This window comes from Pezoporus wallicus, unplaced genomic scaffold (assembly GCF_028554395.1).
Source record: "Pezoporus wallicus isolate ANWC-B61680 ecotype Strahan unplaced genomic scaffold, APGP_CSIRO_Pwel_v1 scaffold_6446, whole genome shotgun sequence".
Taxonomy (NCBI): domain Eukaryota; kingdom Metazoa; phylum Chordata; class Aves; order Psittaciformes; family Psittacidae; genus Pezoporus; species Pezoporus wallicus.
The window spans coordinates 6,519,637-6,537,570 of NW_026636264.1; the positions used below are offsets into that span (position 1 = coordinate 6,519,637).

A 17,934-nucleotide genomic window follows, 5' to 3' on the forward strand; every position below is an offset into this window, starting at 1 on the left:
ACAATGTTTTTTGTTTTAGTTTGAAATGACTTGATCTGAGTAATAACAAACAAAAATACCTTTAAAGATGGGTATGGAAATCTGGTAAGTAGAAAGGTTATTTCCAAACTAACAGTTTATGGCTTTTAATACAATATGAAGTGATTTGTGAAAGTTAGTACGTAAAAGAAATCTGCAACTTGAATATTCCTTGCGATTTTTCTTCTGTATATTTTTCTAAGAATTTTTCTAAGAAATTGTAGTGCCTTGGGTAGGATTAGAGTATTTTCTAATCTCAGTAGGATGACAGGTTCATTTATATGCACTGAAATGCACTGTTAGATGAGGTTGAGATGTACATGCAAAAGGCTCAGAAAAATGAAAGGTAGGCATATGTTCAGCCATGGTTTCTGGAAGATAGAATAAACCATTAAAAAATAACAAAATACTTCCATCTAGTAAATATATATTTGAGTATTCATGTCCAAATTACTATTTGCTAAAACCAAAGGCCTTTTAAGTTAAATTCAACCCACCACATGATGCATACCTTCAAAGATGCTACTGCCCAGGCTCGGTCTTGTTCAATCCAAGAAGGAATCTGGTCACGAACACTTCTTTGTGAATCCTTATTCAAAAACACAAAAGTTACACAAATTTTTGTGAAATGTTATATTCAGTAATAAGATTGCAAACCCCACGTTTTTAATGAAAATAGCATTCACAACTGGACTCTTTTTGTGGTCCTATGTGAAATTCATAAATGGCATAACAAAACAAAAGCTACCAACAATTTAAATTTTGAGATATACTGTTTACATAAACACTTGCTTAACCACTTGAGCCTGAAAATATTTTACCATTTAAAGCACCTGTATGACACACTCTAAGTAGTTTTCTTTTCCATATGCACTCTGAGCAAGTGACTTAAAAAAATAACTCCATTGCACATATTTGCAGCCATGAGGAAGATGGTTCTTTACACAAAAAGCAATTCTGGGGTAATTCACTAGGCAAAGCATCACTTCTGAACATCTCTGCATTGGTACAGTTTAGTCACAGCTCCATTTTTCTGCTTCTTAGATGTTGGGTATGGAGAAAATTCTAAGGATGAACAACATGGCTTAAGCTCCTGTGGAATCTCTGTATTCACTACATTATTTTTTAAGAAAGAATCTTACAGTACCCATTAACAAGTCTGACAGTCTCTGTCTGAAAATGTACTTGCATCTCTCAAACACTGAGCATCTTTAATAGCAATCTTAAATGTTCAGCAGAAAAAAGGAAAGCTTTCTCGTGAAAAGATATCTCAGCCATGAATTATAAACCCTGAGAAAGACAAGAGTAGGAAACTTGGAAGCAATTGTAGGAATAAACTTGAAATGGGTCTGCAATATACTTTCCACTTAGAAGTGGGATTGAATCAAGTATGTCCCCATTCTTTCCAAAATATATGAGTTGTGTGTTAGGTGGAACAGAGGTAGGATTGGTGTTAAATTCCATTATACAATCAGGTCTTACATAGCTTGAAAACACGTACATCAAGAAAATATTTGAAAATCACCAAACTCATTGATGTTTAATTGAATTTTAAAGATTCCATAGAGATTAAGAGGGACTTCTCTGCTCACCCTGAACCTGTAGAGTCATGTAAGTGCTAGAGAAACTAAGGATTTAAGAAACCAGCCATTTAAGTAAGAAAACCTGAGTAATATATTGTGTTTAAAGCAACTTGCGAATCCTGCCAGCACGCATGTGAACACAGTTGATGCCACTAATATTCGAAAAACAAGGTACTCACACTGTTCATTGTCTTGTACCACTGGCTGTACAAGATACTCTGACAGACACCTGAACAAGGCTAACCATTAAAATTTATTCTGAATTATGAAAACTGCAACTGAGCATGATGGAAATGAGATAGCATGACCCTGAACAAAGATCAGCAAAGTAGAGGCAAAGACTAAGCCCACAAATCCTGATTGGGCTCAAGTTTCATAAAAATACTTTTCAAAACCTTTGTCAAAGTACTTGGTTCAAAGAAGGGCTACAATGGATAAGACTACAGAAAGCTTTTTTCCTCTACTCTTTTCTACTGGAAGATTATTTTGAAAGTATACAGATTCAATAGAATTGAGGGGCACTTCGTAAACTACAGTATGATTGATCAGGCATGCAACAGAACCTTCCTAAACTAGCTCTGTCACTTAGGAAAACGTATAAATACATCTCCAGATATAGAACTCTGAAGCTGGGGAAAAAAGCATGTCAAAGTTAGTCCACATAAAGTGTGTGGACTAACATATGAAAAGCACAACTCATGTATAATATCAGGGGAAAGAAGGATTCAGAAACACTGATTTTAGCTACAGAAGACAGCTTAAACCTCCTCAAACATACACTGAAAAAAACAAATTGTAAACCTGGCAACAGAAAAAGAAAGAGGAAAAAAGCAACAAAGGCAAAAAGTTATGGAAATTGGAAAAAGAGTAGTGATGTTCAGAAAGTTCTTATATTTTTGTATGACTATGTGAGAAGTTACTTGTTCCTTTGATGTATGAATACAATTAATTAAATTATATAGTAAGAATACAACTTTAACTTTTCAGTATTTAAGTAAATGTTCCTTTTTTCAAAATAGACAAATAAATGTAGCTTACTGATTTTCTTACGGTATCTCCAATGATCACACCTGTAAAAGTCTCCCATTCCTAGGGGGAATAAATGAACTCTGGTAAGTCACAAGTCGTCTTTTAAGTATAAAGATTAATAGGTAATAGGGTATAGGCAAAGCAGGAAGATAAACAAATTAAAGCCTAGATTCCGAAAGAGTTATAAGACATTTTTAAAACTCTAGTTAATATACTACCAGTATGTAATTCCTTATGAAGAATACAAGCTAAGTGACTGCCGTGCTTTATAAGAAAAAGAAACAAAAGGAGAAGCCCTATTCATAGCACCTACAGCTCCCACCCAGACTGCTAACTATAGACTAGAAAGAAACAACATAGGTGGCTGGAAAGGACACACTGACTAATAAAGCATCAGCAGCCCACATACAACAGATAATTACAGAATCCATGTTTCAATAGTGTTTCACATTATAGCATCCAAATGATGCAGTTATTAGAACAGGAGGAAACTTAATATAATAGACTGGTATTATGAATACATTGATTGCACTAAGTTGAAATTATATATGATTAAATCTTTTAGACTTGGCATTAAAAACTATGAAGACAGTTTTTAATCATTTTAAGACAGATTAGATCAGTATTTAAAAACATACTACAAATGACAATCTTATATTTGGAGGTGATAAGAAATATACTAAAAAGACTTCATAAATACTGAAATTTTATATAATATCTATAATTCTATGATAAAGAACTTCTTTTTTCATTGTTAAAGACAATGGTAACATCCCAAATGAAAAGGTCCATCAACTAGTACTACTCTGATACAGACTAAAGCATAGTTTTGTGCACCCATCAGTCTAATTCTCTCAATCACAAACTGATGCTTCTCTCCCAATTACAAAGAAAATGCTCATGCACTAAAAAATTCATGCAGGCTTCCCAGTTTTAAAACCAGAAATCATGCAGTATTTTTATGAAGGAAAGAAGTATAATATGCAGAGACACGTAAAACTACCTCAGAAAACTCTATACATATTATTCAGAAAGAGAATGTCTCTACTAAGAGCCAAGGCATTCTATTCTATAATGTAATACAAATTTCTCATCACCACACAAAAAATTAATAAGTACAGAAGGCTGAACTCTTTTGAGACAGGGACTTAGAATACTAAATTCCCTACAAGCATGATAGGAAGCTTCTAGCTTCTTCACATTAACAGCTTTAAAAGAAATGACTTTAAAAAAATAATCACTTCAGCTTCATTTTTCTCAATAAATATTTTATACAAGCACTCGTCTTAACGATTTCATTAAAATAAGCTCCACCTTTCAGAAAAGCAAGAAATTTATTGGTATTATTTGCCCGTTTTAATTCTTGAGTACCCAGATACTGCAGTAATTATATGTAACGTAGATTAAGCTGTTGAAGAGCTCTAACAGTACTATGCTTTCAAAAATATAAACTATTAAAGGATGAGTTCATCAGTCCTCTCAAAGCTAGGCCACTATGGCACAAATACTTAATTGGCCAGAGAACATAAGAAGGACACTCTCTGTACAGAGCACTCTTAGACATACTGCTGCAAACAAGTACATTAATGATCACTGGTTCAGGAATATCTTAAACACTGAAGAATCAATGGCTGAAATGCACAAAGGATAACTTAATTGCTTCACCTTCCAGGAAGACTCCTCTCTTTAAGTGCCTTCAACTGCAGGTTGCAGAATCAGACTTTTACTTAACTTCTCCCTAGGTCTTGCACTCCTTTTCTGCATTTCAATACCAAGGTAACCCCATGTGTAACCATCATAAAGAAATATCCATATTTAACTGGAAGAATGGATAAATGTCTGGTGGCCACATGGTGTCAGGAAACACTGATACAGTGCCTGCAAGAAACTGCAAGAACCCTCCATAAACATCTTTTTCTGACCCTTATTTAAAAGGCAACTATATACCTACCTTTTCATGGTAATCTTACTTTGAAACTAATAAATATAATGTTGACATCCAAAAGTAACTATCACACAAAAATAGCGGCATATAAATCTAAAATCCCAAGTCCTACACTTACTGACTTTACTTAAAACTTTTTAACTGTTCATATTAAATTTATATATTTACACTTCATATTAAATTTAAGTAAATCACTTGGGGATTTTCTCCTCTGGCACTTACATTCTCCTGAAAAAGTTCAGGGTGCATTCCTCGTACAAAATGCAGAGCAAACATTAGCTGATCAGCCTGAAATAAAAGCAGTAAAAATGTATTTATATGTTCATAAAAGTTCACCTTTCTGCTTTTTTTATAAGTAAAAAAAAAATTAATCAAATACTTCTAAATCCATAGTACTGACTTAATGACACATATGCTAATTCAAAATTGCTATACCTCTGCAACTTAGACGCAAACACTAATGCAAACTCTGTAACTAAGTACATCTAAATTCCAGTGGAGAAGAAAATAATGGTACTTGTAATAAAGTAAACATACTGAACAGTATCTATTATTTTTCTAAGCTGTGCATAGGAAATGCTTGAAATCTTACAGCAAATTTTTGAAACAGAATTTTGGAGAAAAAAAAAAAACAAAACAAACCAAAAAACCCAAAACAAACAGAAAACAAAAAACACTGTCGACTTCTGACTTTTTCCCAGGTCTGCTGCATCACTTGAATTTCAATCAGTCTCTGAGCACTGCACCAATAAACCAGGAATAACGGAGCCATGGAAAAAACTACACAAACATATAAGACAATATTTTTCAAAATAATATTGGTTTGCTAAAACTAGGATTCCTCTGTAGATACACAGAAAGTTTTATAGATGTGTTCTAGCAAAGCTGTGCTGAAAAGCACAGATCACTATGCAATGCCAATGTGATAAATTGGAACTCGGTATTTTCAAAAATCAGGACCACTCAAACCAACACTGAGGCCTCCAATTTTCAAAGAGAATGAAGACCTTGGGCCCACTGTAGGAGAGGATCTGGCTCGAGACTGTCTTAAAAATCTGAACGTGCACAAGTCCATGGGTCCTGAAGGAGCTGGAGAATGAAGTTGCGAAGCCACTACCCGTTATATTTGAGAAATCATGGCAGTCAGGTGAAGTTCCCAATGACTGGAAAAAGAGAAATATAACCCCCATTTTCAAGAAGGGGAAAATGGATGACCTGGGGAATTACAGACCAGTCAGTCTCACCTCTCTGCCTGGCAAAATCTTGGAGCAGATTCTCCTGGAAGGCACATGAAAATCAACAAGGTGCTTGGTGACAGCCAGCATGGCTTCACTAAGGGGAAATTCTGGCTGACCAGTTTGGTGCCCTTCTATGATGGGGCTACAGAACCAATGGGCAGGGGTAGAGCAGTTGATGTCATCTACCTGGACTTGTGTAAAGCGTCTGACACTGTCCCACATGACATCCTTGTCTCTAAATTGGAGAGACATCAATTTGATGGATGGACCACTCAGTGCATAAAGAACTGGCTGGATGGCCGCATACAAAGAGTTGTGGTCAATGGCTCAATGTCCAGCTGGAGACCAGTAACGAGTGGTGTCCCTCAGGGATTGGTGTTGGGACCGATCTTGCTTAACATCTTCGTCGCTGACATGGACAGTGGGATTGAGTGCGCCCTCAGCAACTTTTCCGATGACACCAAGCCGTGTGGTTTGGTTGATACGCTGGAGGGAAGGAATGCCATCCAGAGGGACCTTGACACACTTGTGAGGTGGGCTGATGCCAACCTCATGAAGTTTAACCATGACAAGTGCAAGGTCCTACACCTGGGTCAGAACAATCCCAGGCACAGCTCCAGGTTGGGCAGAGAAGAGATTCAGAGCAGCCCTGCAGAGAAGGACTTGGGGGTGTTGGTCGATGAGAAAATGAACATGAGCCAGCAGTGTGCACTCACAGCCCAGAAAGCCAACCGTATCCTGGGCTGCATCAAAAGGAGTGTGACCACCAGGCCGAAGGAGGTGATCCTGCCCCTCTACTCTGCTCTCATGAGACCTCACCTGGAGTATTGTGTGCAGTTCTGGTGTCCTCAACATAAAAAGGAAAACGAACTGTCGGAACAAGTCCAGAGAAGGGCCATGAGGATGATCAGGGGACTGGAGCACCTCCCGTGTGAAGAGAGGCTGAGAAAGTTGGGGCTGTTCAGCCTGGAGAAGAGAAGGCTGCTTGGAGACCTCATAGCAGCCTTCCAGTATCTGAAGGGGGCCTATAGGGATGCTGGGGAGGGACTCTTCATTAGGGACTGTAGTGACAGGACAAGGGGTAATGGGTTAAAACTTAAGCAGGGGAAGTTTAGATTGGATATAAAGAGGAAATTCTTTCCTGTTAGGGTGGTGAGGCACTGGAATAGGTTGCCCAGGGAGGTTGTGAATGCTCCATCCATGGCAGTGTTCAAGACCAGTTTGGACGAGGCCTTGGGTGATATGGTTTAGTGTGAGGTGTCCCTCCCCATGGCAGGGGGGTTGGAACTAGATGATCTTAAGGTCCTTTCCAACCGTAATTATTCTATGATTCTATGATTCTAAGGTGGCACCTCTTTTATTTCTTTCAAGAAAGTGTGACATAACTAAGAAGCATAAAGCACAGGTGAAAGGGAAGAATGCAAGAAAAATCAACAATGGGACTGCAAAGCACAGGCATCTCAGCCAGCTGATAAACACATCTACTCTCCTACAGAAATTAATGCTGTTCTTGACAATGTTTGAATTTTCCACAGTGTGGTTTTCCACATACAAGCCTTCCCTTAGTGTCAGAGGATTAACAATTTGAAGAATATTAAACTGACAAAAATACTAGCAAAAAATAAATTGCCTGGGAATTTTCAAAAGATACAGGACCAATTACGAAGAAGCATACTCTAGAAAATATTCCTTGCATGTTATAAGGTAAAAGATTACCTGGTTGACTAATACTGGCTTTCTCATCTGAATGTCTATTATATTTTTGAGGACAAAATTATGTTAGAGGGTGAAATTATTTTTTGTTTTCTTTTTATTATTACTTTTTTCTCAGATACCTTTTTACAAGCTTGACACAAAAGTTCAGAAACAGATGTAAGAACAACACACAACAAAATCATGGAATAAGGGTGCTCCAGATGTTCATCATATACAGTAAAAGTGACTTCAGCTGCATCTGCATGCATATTTTCAACAATATTATGATTAAGTTCCAGAATTCTGGTTTACTGACTAAAGGATACATGTGGCTTAGAGACCATATGCCTACTAGTTTTAATTTACCTTGGAATGCCTGACTACCAAGAGGCTATATATAACTTAATTCATATGAACCACAGACGCTATAAGCTATGTTTGCGTAACTGCAGAAATGCATGATGGCAGCCATGCCAAACTCTTGACATAGTTTGTATCTCTCTGAATACCAATACCTAAAGTTGTTGTTTGCTGCTTTAAATAGTTCTGGTTTATTAAATCTTTCAATTACAAAACCATATGGGAAAAAGTATCCTCAAGGATACAATTAAAGCATATAAAGTACATTATACTTTAATTTGGATGCATTTACTAGTGTTTTTTTTACAGGGGTAGGACTGGAAGGCAAACAAGACCAAACAAGGAATCAGGGTCAAACTGTACAAAGCATTAAAGTTCTTTCTGTATTGATAAATAAAACACATCCATGAACATCAAATCACTGCTCGAGTAGGGCTGGGTATCAGCCAGTGGGTGGTGAGCAATTGTATTCTCTCCCCTTGTTATGTTCCTATATTTTCATTATTATTGGTGGTAGTAGTAGTAGTTTTGTGTTATACTTTAGTTACTGCACCGTTCTTATCTCAGCCCATGGGGTTTACATTCTTCTGATTCTCCTTCCCATCACTCCAGGAGCAGGGAAGAGAAAGAAGGGAGGGGAGTGAGAGTGCGGCTGCGTGGTTCTGAGTTACCAGCTGGGCTTAAACCACAACACTAACCCAGGCCAAACCTACGACAGCAACTACTGTGACAAACTAACAGTACAGGTGACCATTCCCAGTGCTTCACTTCAGTTACTAGCATATATTAAGATCATGTACACACAAACATAATTATTAACCACAGTAAGACAAACAAGACCATCCATCCCAATTCTAGCATGCTTAAAAGGGTATAAGCTTGTATCAGCTATACCATTTTTGAAGACACTAGTAAAGCCTCGGTGTCACAGGAGTCTTTAAAGAGTTGCATGGATAAAAGGCAGAATTAGCAGTGGCTTGCTGATGGAGTGAGGAGCTTATTTTCTCCATTAGTATCATGTATCTCTCCAGAACATGATACTAAGCTAGATGGACCATTAGTCTGAAGCTTCACAGTAACACACTTTCAGTATTTTCTAAACTCCAACCTGATCATTCACAATGAAAATCTCTCCTACTAGAAATCTCTTATCTGTGCCTTGCTTTTGAAATCTTTAATCTTTTCTGATATATAAAAATAGTTGCCTTCCGATATTTGAAAGATGTAATGACTTATTGGAAGGTTTCACATGCTCATGACTTCAAACACAGATATTAAATTCTTATGAGTCTTCCATGAGAATCCACTTAGACTTTGCTAAAACAAAATCCTTAGAAATAACTGCTACTTCTGCATCCTCAATATAGTGGTGCTAAACAGGGGTGTGGGGGAAGGAGGCCCAAAATTTTCCAAGATCTCTCCATTCTTACTGATCAAACTCCAGACTTGCATGATTGTACTACTGTTCAAATCATCTGTGCAGACCTACTATGTATTCTTCAGCCTGGTACTATAAGACAAACACTTCCTGTTATGACAGCTCCATGTGGAAGTAAAAATTAAAATGGATAGTGAAAGGCATATCTATGATAGGTTTTCACCAAGAAAATAAAAAGAAAAAATCCACCTGATTCAAATACAGAGCAAAAAAGAAATACATTAAGAACATTGTATGGAGGAACAGGGGAAAAGATAGAAACAAGCCAGCAGGTAAGACATTTGAGGCAAGATGCAGAAAGGAGACTATTACAATGGGATTTTTTTGTTGTTGTTTCCTTTAATAAAAACATTATAAAAATAAATAAAAAAAGAGCAAATAATCACACAAAATTGTATCATGACAGGTAGGTCAAACATCATGGGTAGAAGTGCTAGAAATAAGAGTGTCCAGAAGACTGCAAAGCCTGGGACTGGCCAAGAAGCCACAATGAGGCAAAGGTGAGGAGCCAGAGGTAAAGCAGAAATAGGACTAGACTGAGAATACCCTTGTCCATTAGAAAACTGCTCTGTGGAGAAATGTGCATAAGCAATCTTAATATTGTCATATCCTAATTGTTAGTACTCCTAATTTTTCATGTTATATACTGCAAGTGTAATTTTCTGCATGCACTACATATGTATTAACACAATACTACTTATCTGAGTACATGAAAGTGTTTGTTGCTGAAAGAATATTTTCAAATCTAATGCACTGCATAAAAGGCAAAAAAAAACCCACAATCTTACCTTAAACAAACAACGACAAACATATTCATACACTGTGTGTTTCAATGAACCAATAAGCAACTTGATTCTTTCCTCAGTATTGCCTGAATCCTAAAAAGAAAGTTTGGGTTTCAAAATCCATGTGGAAGTAAAAATCTTTTTATGCACCTTGCTTGTAAATTTCAGCAGAAGGACACAAACAATCTGGACTCTACATGACCCTTACTAGTTCTAAAAACGTATTACTGAATTCAACTGCAGCTATCAATGAGTAGATGATGAAATGAGAAGTTCATAATGAAGCATTGAGAAATAAATATTTTGACCTTGAATATTTTGACTGTGAACATTTTACAACATTTTATATATAAAATAAATATATAGGGAATGAGAGGATAATTTCTTCTCCTAACATTAATATCATTGAAATTTCATAGTTCTCACATGGTAAAAACCTGATTATTTATTGAATTATTATATTTAATGTTATTAAACAGGTGTGTTGATATTAAGTGTAGTTGCTAAACCTCCAGTCAAATTTGTACCAACTGAAGTAAGCATTGTAGAAAAATAGTAAATATACACTGTCCTTCAAAGCTTACAGACTAAAAGACTAATTATAACAGAAGAAAACTGAAAGAAAGGATAAAAGAGAATAAAATAGGATAGAAGGAGGGGGGAGTTGAGGGAAGTAACAGTTGGTATGAGATTTATCACAGACAAGTTCCTTTCCACCATGTTGCTATTTGAAGAAATGAGTTTATAAAGAAGGAAAATTGGGATTCACAACCTGATTCAACTAATAGCTTTCCCATGTCTAAAAGACAGCTTGGGAAAAATGAAAAATTGGATAGAGAAGCAAAAATGAAAAAAACCAAAGACAGCAAAACCAGAAGTTGAGCTTTAAATAGTTAACATAGTAGGCAGGAAGAAATGATATTTTGAAAGAGTGTGAAAGTAAGAACAAGAATTTAGAATCTCGTGTTGTTAATAGGTAAAGAACTTGAAAGAGGGTAAGTTCTCATAGTCAGAACCATGTTCCTAGTAATGACTGCAGCTGAAGGAAAGTTTAGGGCAACTAAGATGATTAAGGGAGTAGAGCATCTCCCTTACGAAGAAAGACTGAGGGAGCTGGGTCTGTATAGTTTAGAGAAGAGGAGACTGAGGGATGACCTTATTAGTGTATATAAATACATAAAGGGGGAGTGCCATGAGGATGGAGCCAGGCTCTACTCAGTGGCAAACAATGATAGGACATGGGGTAATGGGTACAAACTGGAACACAAGAGGTTCCACTTAAACTTGAGAAGAAACTTCTTCTCAGTGAGGGTGATGGAACACTGGAACAGGCTGCCCAGGGAGGTTGTGGAGTCTCCTTCCCTGGAGACATTCAAAACCCGCCTGTGTAACATTATCTAGGTGTTCCTGCTCCGGCTGGGGGATTGGACTAGATGATCTTTTGAGGTCCCTTCCAATCTCTAGCATACTGTGATACTGTGAAAGTTGTAAGCACAGATGCCAGAATAAAGGAGAATCTAAAATTGACACGACGAAAGGCTGGTGAATGCCTTTTTAAAGTAGAAACAAAGAGAAGTAAGGTGAATTTTGGAGATGCTGAATAAAAAGAAGACGAATTGTTACTCAGTGGGAGTTTTAAACGTAAAGAATGGGGTGACAAGGCATAAATCTATAATTCTTTGCTTCTGTAAGAAGAATATACTGACCAGTAGAATACATAAAAGTAAAAATTACGTTTTTCACAAGCCAGGCCACATTCATGCTTACAAACTGTGCTAAAGTAGATAAATTTTTGATCTTCCTTCAGCTAACTGAATCATGTAGAAATATCTCTTTTCCTATTCTACCCTTTGTTGATAGAATTAGTGTTCTTTATGATTAGACCAGTAATTTCTTTAATTAAAGTCCTTCGTAAAGTTATAAACAACCTTGTTTTTCTTCAATCACCTTAAACAAAGAGCGAGCCTGAAATTACAAATAAGAGTTACTTTGTTTTCAGCTGGCACAGCAATTTTACAAATTTATATGTAACATAAGGTCATTAAAAACTCCATGTGCATGTATTCTGCGCATCTAAAGCACATCAGCTCAGTATCACTACTTATCATACATTTCATCATGTTATTATTATACATTAGTTTCTAAGAATGTTCAGAGCAACTAACAAATTCTAAGGATCAAAGCAGATTGATCCTTCTGCAGCATTAACAGCTTCAGGAAAACAGAAAATACCTGCTCGCTTTGCAGAGCCCTTTGGAAAAGTCGAAGGAAAGCCGCCAAACTAAAACGGTACATGTTATTAATTTTGGACAAGTCAGAGATAATGAAATACATCTTGCTGGCACTCTCAGCTAACGGGAGATAGGCGTCCCTCTCCTGAGGATAAAACAAACATACTTAGATATAAACCCAGAACACTACTGCCATCTACCGGTTATTCCACATTTACTCATCCCACCGAAAAAAAAACATTCAGATGACACCAGCTGCTTTAGAAAATGGAATCCTTTCCGATTCTTCAAATTGAGGGCCATTCACTCAAGACTTAAACATTTTCTTTAGATTTCAAAACTGAAGAAATTACTTTTAACAAAAAAAGAAAATCTTTGAATTATGAAGAACTTTTTGGAAATTAATCCCTAGAACACTGAGGTCTCTTCCCACCACAGAACATCTCAAAATTTAAAAGAAAATTTTAAACAAATAAGAACAAAGAGGAAACCTCTGCAATGTGTTACTAAAAGAGCATGTTAGATTAATAGCATCAGCAGTGATATAAATTTTTGCAGTAGCAAGGGATATATTAAGTAAGAACATTCATGTGAGCCACACTGTTTGCAAGAGTGTGTCTTGGGGTAATGGCTGGACTTGATGATCTTTAGGGTCTTTTCCAGCCTAGTTGATTCTATGATTCTATGATAAGAGTAGATGGCAAAAATAAAGTCAAAGCCCATTACTTGCCCACAAGTCCTTGGGAAAAATTCCTTTAATTGAAACTAACAGACTTTAAATTGTATAGTTATTCAGCATGTGTAAAGCAAAGGAATTTAATTAATGCAAATACTTTCTGTACTTGCATATCCCACATATCCACATTATCTTTTACTCAAAAAAAATAACTTAAGTATGTTACTGATTTTATACTCCTGTGGATATAGGAGTATAAGATCAGTATCTCTTGATATAGATGACTATTTTTAGCAGGAGAAAACCAGCAATAAAAGATCAAAGTATTCTCTTACCTTATCAAGGAAACTCTGAAGTCTGTGAGATTCAGCAAGTGATTCCTGGATGAGTGCACTACTTGCTTTAGTCTGATTCAAAGATTCAATGAGATCTTTATTTTCTAGTATATTGCCTTGTGATGTTGCAAGCGTCTGTGGAAAAAAAAAAATAAAAAAATAGCCATCTATGTTACATTAGAAAAACCCTGTAAAGCAACCATTTTGTAAGCTCTCCTTCTCTGAACGTATCAAGAGTACTAGAAAGCCAGTGGTTACTAGATGCATGGAAAATAAAACCCCAAGAAAAAACTCCAAAAACACAGACTGCCAGGTTCTGGAACTTAAGTTGTCAGGAAGCTTTTGAGCATAATTCCTTTGATCAGAGGTTTAGCCCTAACATCCCCATGATAAATAAAAATTAGGGTTATTTTTTTTCTTCTATTTAACTACCAATTTAACCTGAAAATGGCTACTAGTAATGACTTCCTGTACCCAGTCATTCATGAATTCATTAACTTTCAAAAGCATTCCAATATCCTCTATATAATTTAGTTCTGTTTTCCAACTGAGATGAATACTCACAATTACAACAATTTTAAGAGATCCCTTCCAAATCCTTGATAATATCCTACATTTTCCCAGAGTTCTCCTGCGCAAACAATTTCATTTCTAGTAAACAGTGGGAAAAGCTTGAATGGTTCACTATTTTTTAAGGGGGTTTAATAACCTGCAGTAAATACATTTCAGTACTTTTCTTTATTATTATTATTTTTTACAATTCTTTACAATTTTTGGGTTTGTTTTTTTTTTTTTTTTGTCAGACACCACCACCAAATTAGCTTCTTATCAGTCAAGTGAGCTCGGAACGACTACATGTAGAACAGCATTTCAGGACATTTGGAGGAAGAGATTCACCAGTTAGAACAGTAAAATGCACTTTGTTCTCTATTTGAAAAGAACTGAGGACAAGGCCAAGATCATCTGTTTTTTCAAGGAGTCTGACTTTGCTATAAGGGTTTATAGTGTGAGCTATGAGATAGCAACAGAATGTGTGTCTTTGTCCCAAAGCTTTCAGGAAAAAAACAGCATAGTACTTCAGATAGCATGCTAATGTTGGTTCTGGATTAACTGGAATTTAGCTAGATCACCTCCAGCACTGACTTCTTTGTGGACAAAGTCCATGTAGCACCTGTCAGTTTCCACTGAGCTTTAGGTTTTTTTTTCTTCAGGGTCAAACATTATTCTGACTTTAGTGCTAACAAAAATGCCAAAGCTGAAATCAACCTCAGTGTTAACACTTGGCCACTTTTTGTTGCTGTTATGTTAGGAACCAATTACTTGAAATTCTGCACTTGACAATTCAGGCTGGACAAATGTGAAAGATTTTGGAGTTCCAGCATCACAGAGGGAATCTGTTCTAAAGAATGGACGTTTTTTTCTTGCATCTCTGAACTCAGCTTCTGGCAGACACTAAGGTGCCAAAAAATGATCAGCTGTGAATACAGAATTTTTTTAGAGAACGAGTTTCCCTGTGCCTGTAAGAGAAATCTGCCCCATCAGAATTTTAAGTACGATTTCAGCTTAGTATTTGTAAAACCAATTAGCTTATGTTAAGTCTATTGTTCTGAATATTGAAAAGTTCTATGACTTGGCTACAGACTACGGGTTTTGAGTCAGCAAGTCAATCTCTCTGCACCTATGACATCTTAGAAAAAAGCATTTGAGGAGGATTCCTATCAGCATGAAGTACAGCTCTGTGAAATCCACAAGACGTAAACAAAAAAAAAAAAAAAAAAACAGTGCCTCTTCCTTGAAAGCTACTTTTTCTTATAGAGCTGTACGAGTGTTTCCAAGCATCATTACTTTCATTAAAATAAAAGGGTAAACTGAAAACTGAGAATATTAATTGTATATATGAAAATCAAAATGTTAAATATAAAGAATATACAGTTCATTGCTAACAAGAAACAACTGTGGAGGTATAAATTTTTAAATGTCTCTCTGAACAAATATTTATATTTTCTACCGGGAATTTTTCTGCCAGGTTTTTTTTTCCTTTCACAATATAGAATAATTTCTCAACTGGGAAAACAGTCACTTAACATGATTCACAAGCTTAAAAATGTGACTTTTTAATTTTTAACAAAATTTTCTCTTTTTTAGTGCATTAAAGTTAATGACATTTCTAATCAATCTTAACAAGTCTATATCTATTCATGTGTTTGATAATGCTTAATGTATTGAAATACTATGGTTTCATGACAAATGTACATACTTTATCTACTTTAATCTTCCAACAGCCCTAGGCAAATAATGCTTTTATTTTCTCAAACCAAAAATTCTGAGGGCTCATTATTCCAACACTCTCACCATCTTCATTCAAACACATACCAATATGGTATTTTGTATTATTTCTAATAATACCAATATAGTATTATTTTAGACCAATAGACTTTTTAGTCTAACAGATATAAAGGAGGTGAATTTATTTTACCTCCAAAAGAGATTCCTCAAGCTTAGCTAACTGTATCTTCTTATCTTCTTCTTGCTGTAACAGTTTTGTCTTCTGCTCTTCCAAATCAGGCTTTTCATGCTGAATTGTTAAAGCCAAAAGCTAAAAAGAAACAAGATTATATTATATGTATTTTCTAATATATATTCATTAACTATATAGAATAATATATACTCATTATTCATATATTGGTATATAGTCTATAGTCTTGCAATTAGACTTCTGAGTGTTTACTCAGTTGCCCCAGACATCCAACAGCATTAAATCTATGTAGCCATCCAGAATACCCTCCAGTGGCCAGTATAATTCAGGAACTACTGTGAACCATGCCCTTTTGTATAACAGCAGATGTTGGTCAGGTGAGATTCTGAAGGATATCTCAAAAGGCACTGTATCACTTTATTAAGGACATTGATTCATACCCTTTTATGCTGAGACCTAAACCTTTGCACTTCAGTCTGAGTCACATCTGTGCTTAAATAACTGGCAGCCTTCATTAGTATATACTGTTATCAGATACAAAAAGATGTAAGTGATGGAAAGCAAAAATTGGACAGAATGGCAGCAAATTATTTTCCAGCAGGTGTACCAAAAGCCAAACCCCTCTCCTGCCAACAAAGAGAGAAAACAAAAACCAAAGTTTTTTTTTCTGTATTTCCACTTAAAAAAGAGATTCAATTCACCTGGTTACATTGTACAATGCTAGTTCCATATCTCTGTGTTTCACATTTTGAATTATATCTTACTTACTGACATTTTATTTACATCCTATTCTAAGCCTCTTGTTAGTTTGGAAAAACTTGTTTCATAACAAATACAAAGGGGATTTTTTTCCCTTAATTCCTGTGTTTTCTTGCTCTCTTCCATCTGTATGCTACATTTTACTTCCTAGATGTTAAAAAAAAAAAAGTACTCAAAAGCTACTAACATTTTGAAACAAGTAAAATATACAGATTTTTGGTTCCATCAAATTTTTCCTGTACATAAGTTATCTTTGTATTATTCTCTAACTAGGATACTGGAGAACAGTAACAAAAATGTTTCCACAGTACCGTAAATGCATCTTGAACAGGAAACAGAAGCTTAGTAATTAATCTGTCGCAACTGATATCAATGAGATGGTTTCCATTTTCTCTATTGGACTCACTACTCAGTTCCAAGTGCATGAAAACAAGATTTAAAAATTTAAATTTAGTTTCAGCATTGATGCTGCTATTTATATTTATGTGCTAGAAAATATCTCCATGAGCATTAATGAAAACTGCACTATAGGGCTTCTTCCAGAAGCTGGATGTAGCTACAGATGTCTGCCATACATATATTAGTTTTGTTCTAAATGCCTACCTGCCCTCTTAAGCCACTTCCTGTCGTGATAAAGTTTACTTCAGTAACAATAGAAGAAGCATCAGGTGGAATGAACGGATTTGGGTTCCTTGTTGATAGAAAAAGACGGAAATCTTCATTATAATCTATCATTTTTTCACCTATTTGTATAGCGTAACGGGGTCCTGTAGAAAATAAATAATGTTATACTCTGATTGGAACATTCTACATTTATCTCAAAATAATGGTATTTGTGTAATACTTTATGAGCGATAGATGCAAATATTTATCAAAATTTGCTATTGTACAGAAAGAAAAAGAAATTTTAAAAACTTAAGGAACATAACCTATGTTGCATTGTTAGATAAAACAATGCAATATACAGCACTAATGTAAGGAAGTTACATGGTGAACATATTTAATACACCAGAGTACTTTATTTATCCTTACCCAGTACAAAAAGCATAAAGGGCAAAAGAAGCACTTGAAGTAAAGGAACACTAATGAATCTTCAGACAATGAATAGGACACAACAGACAACATAAGATGCACTGGAGATTACCCTTTTGTGTAACAATCCTGTCATAACTTAAACCATACTCATTTACACTCATATCATTTCTGCATTGGTAAACTGTTCTACCAAAACACACTAGCCATAATTACACACTGGTGAACTTAAGATGGTTCAACATTTTCTGAATGCAATTCAAAACCACTAGATTTCATCTCTGGATCTGTTACATTTACTTGTAGAAGGTTACTGTGCGATCATAATTCTATT

The 17,934-nt window shown here is 35.7% G+C and overlaps 1 protein-coding gene across 2 annotated transcripts in view; it reads right to left on the bottom strand.

Annotated features, from left to right (window-relative positions):
• Positions 1-17,934, bottom strand: part of DYNC2H1 (dynein cytoplasmic 2 heavy chain 1) — a 164,747-nt gene that overhangs the window by 75,495 nt on the left and 71,318 nt on the right. For both annotated transcript variants that reach the window (XM_057399766.1, XM_057399765.1), the window contains 8 exons: positions 17,172-17,335; positions 15,810-15,929; positions 13,334-13,468; positions 12,324-12,467; positions 10,095-10,184; positions 4,798-4,863; positions 2,640-2,690; positions 530-607 (listed from right to left, as the gene is read on the bottom strand). In XM_057399766.1, coding sequence (XP_057255749.1) covers positions 530-607; positions 2,640-2,690; positions 4,798-4,863; positions 10,095-10,184; positions 12,324-12,467; positions 13,334-13,468; positions 15,810-15,929; positions 17,172-17,335 — 848 coding nt within the window. The remainder of the gene's footprint in view (positions 1-529; positions 608-2,639; positions 2,691-4,797; positions 4,864-10,094; positions 10,185-12,323; positions 12,468-13,333; positions 13,469-15,809; positions 15,930-17,171; positions 17,336-17,934) is intronic.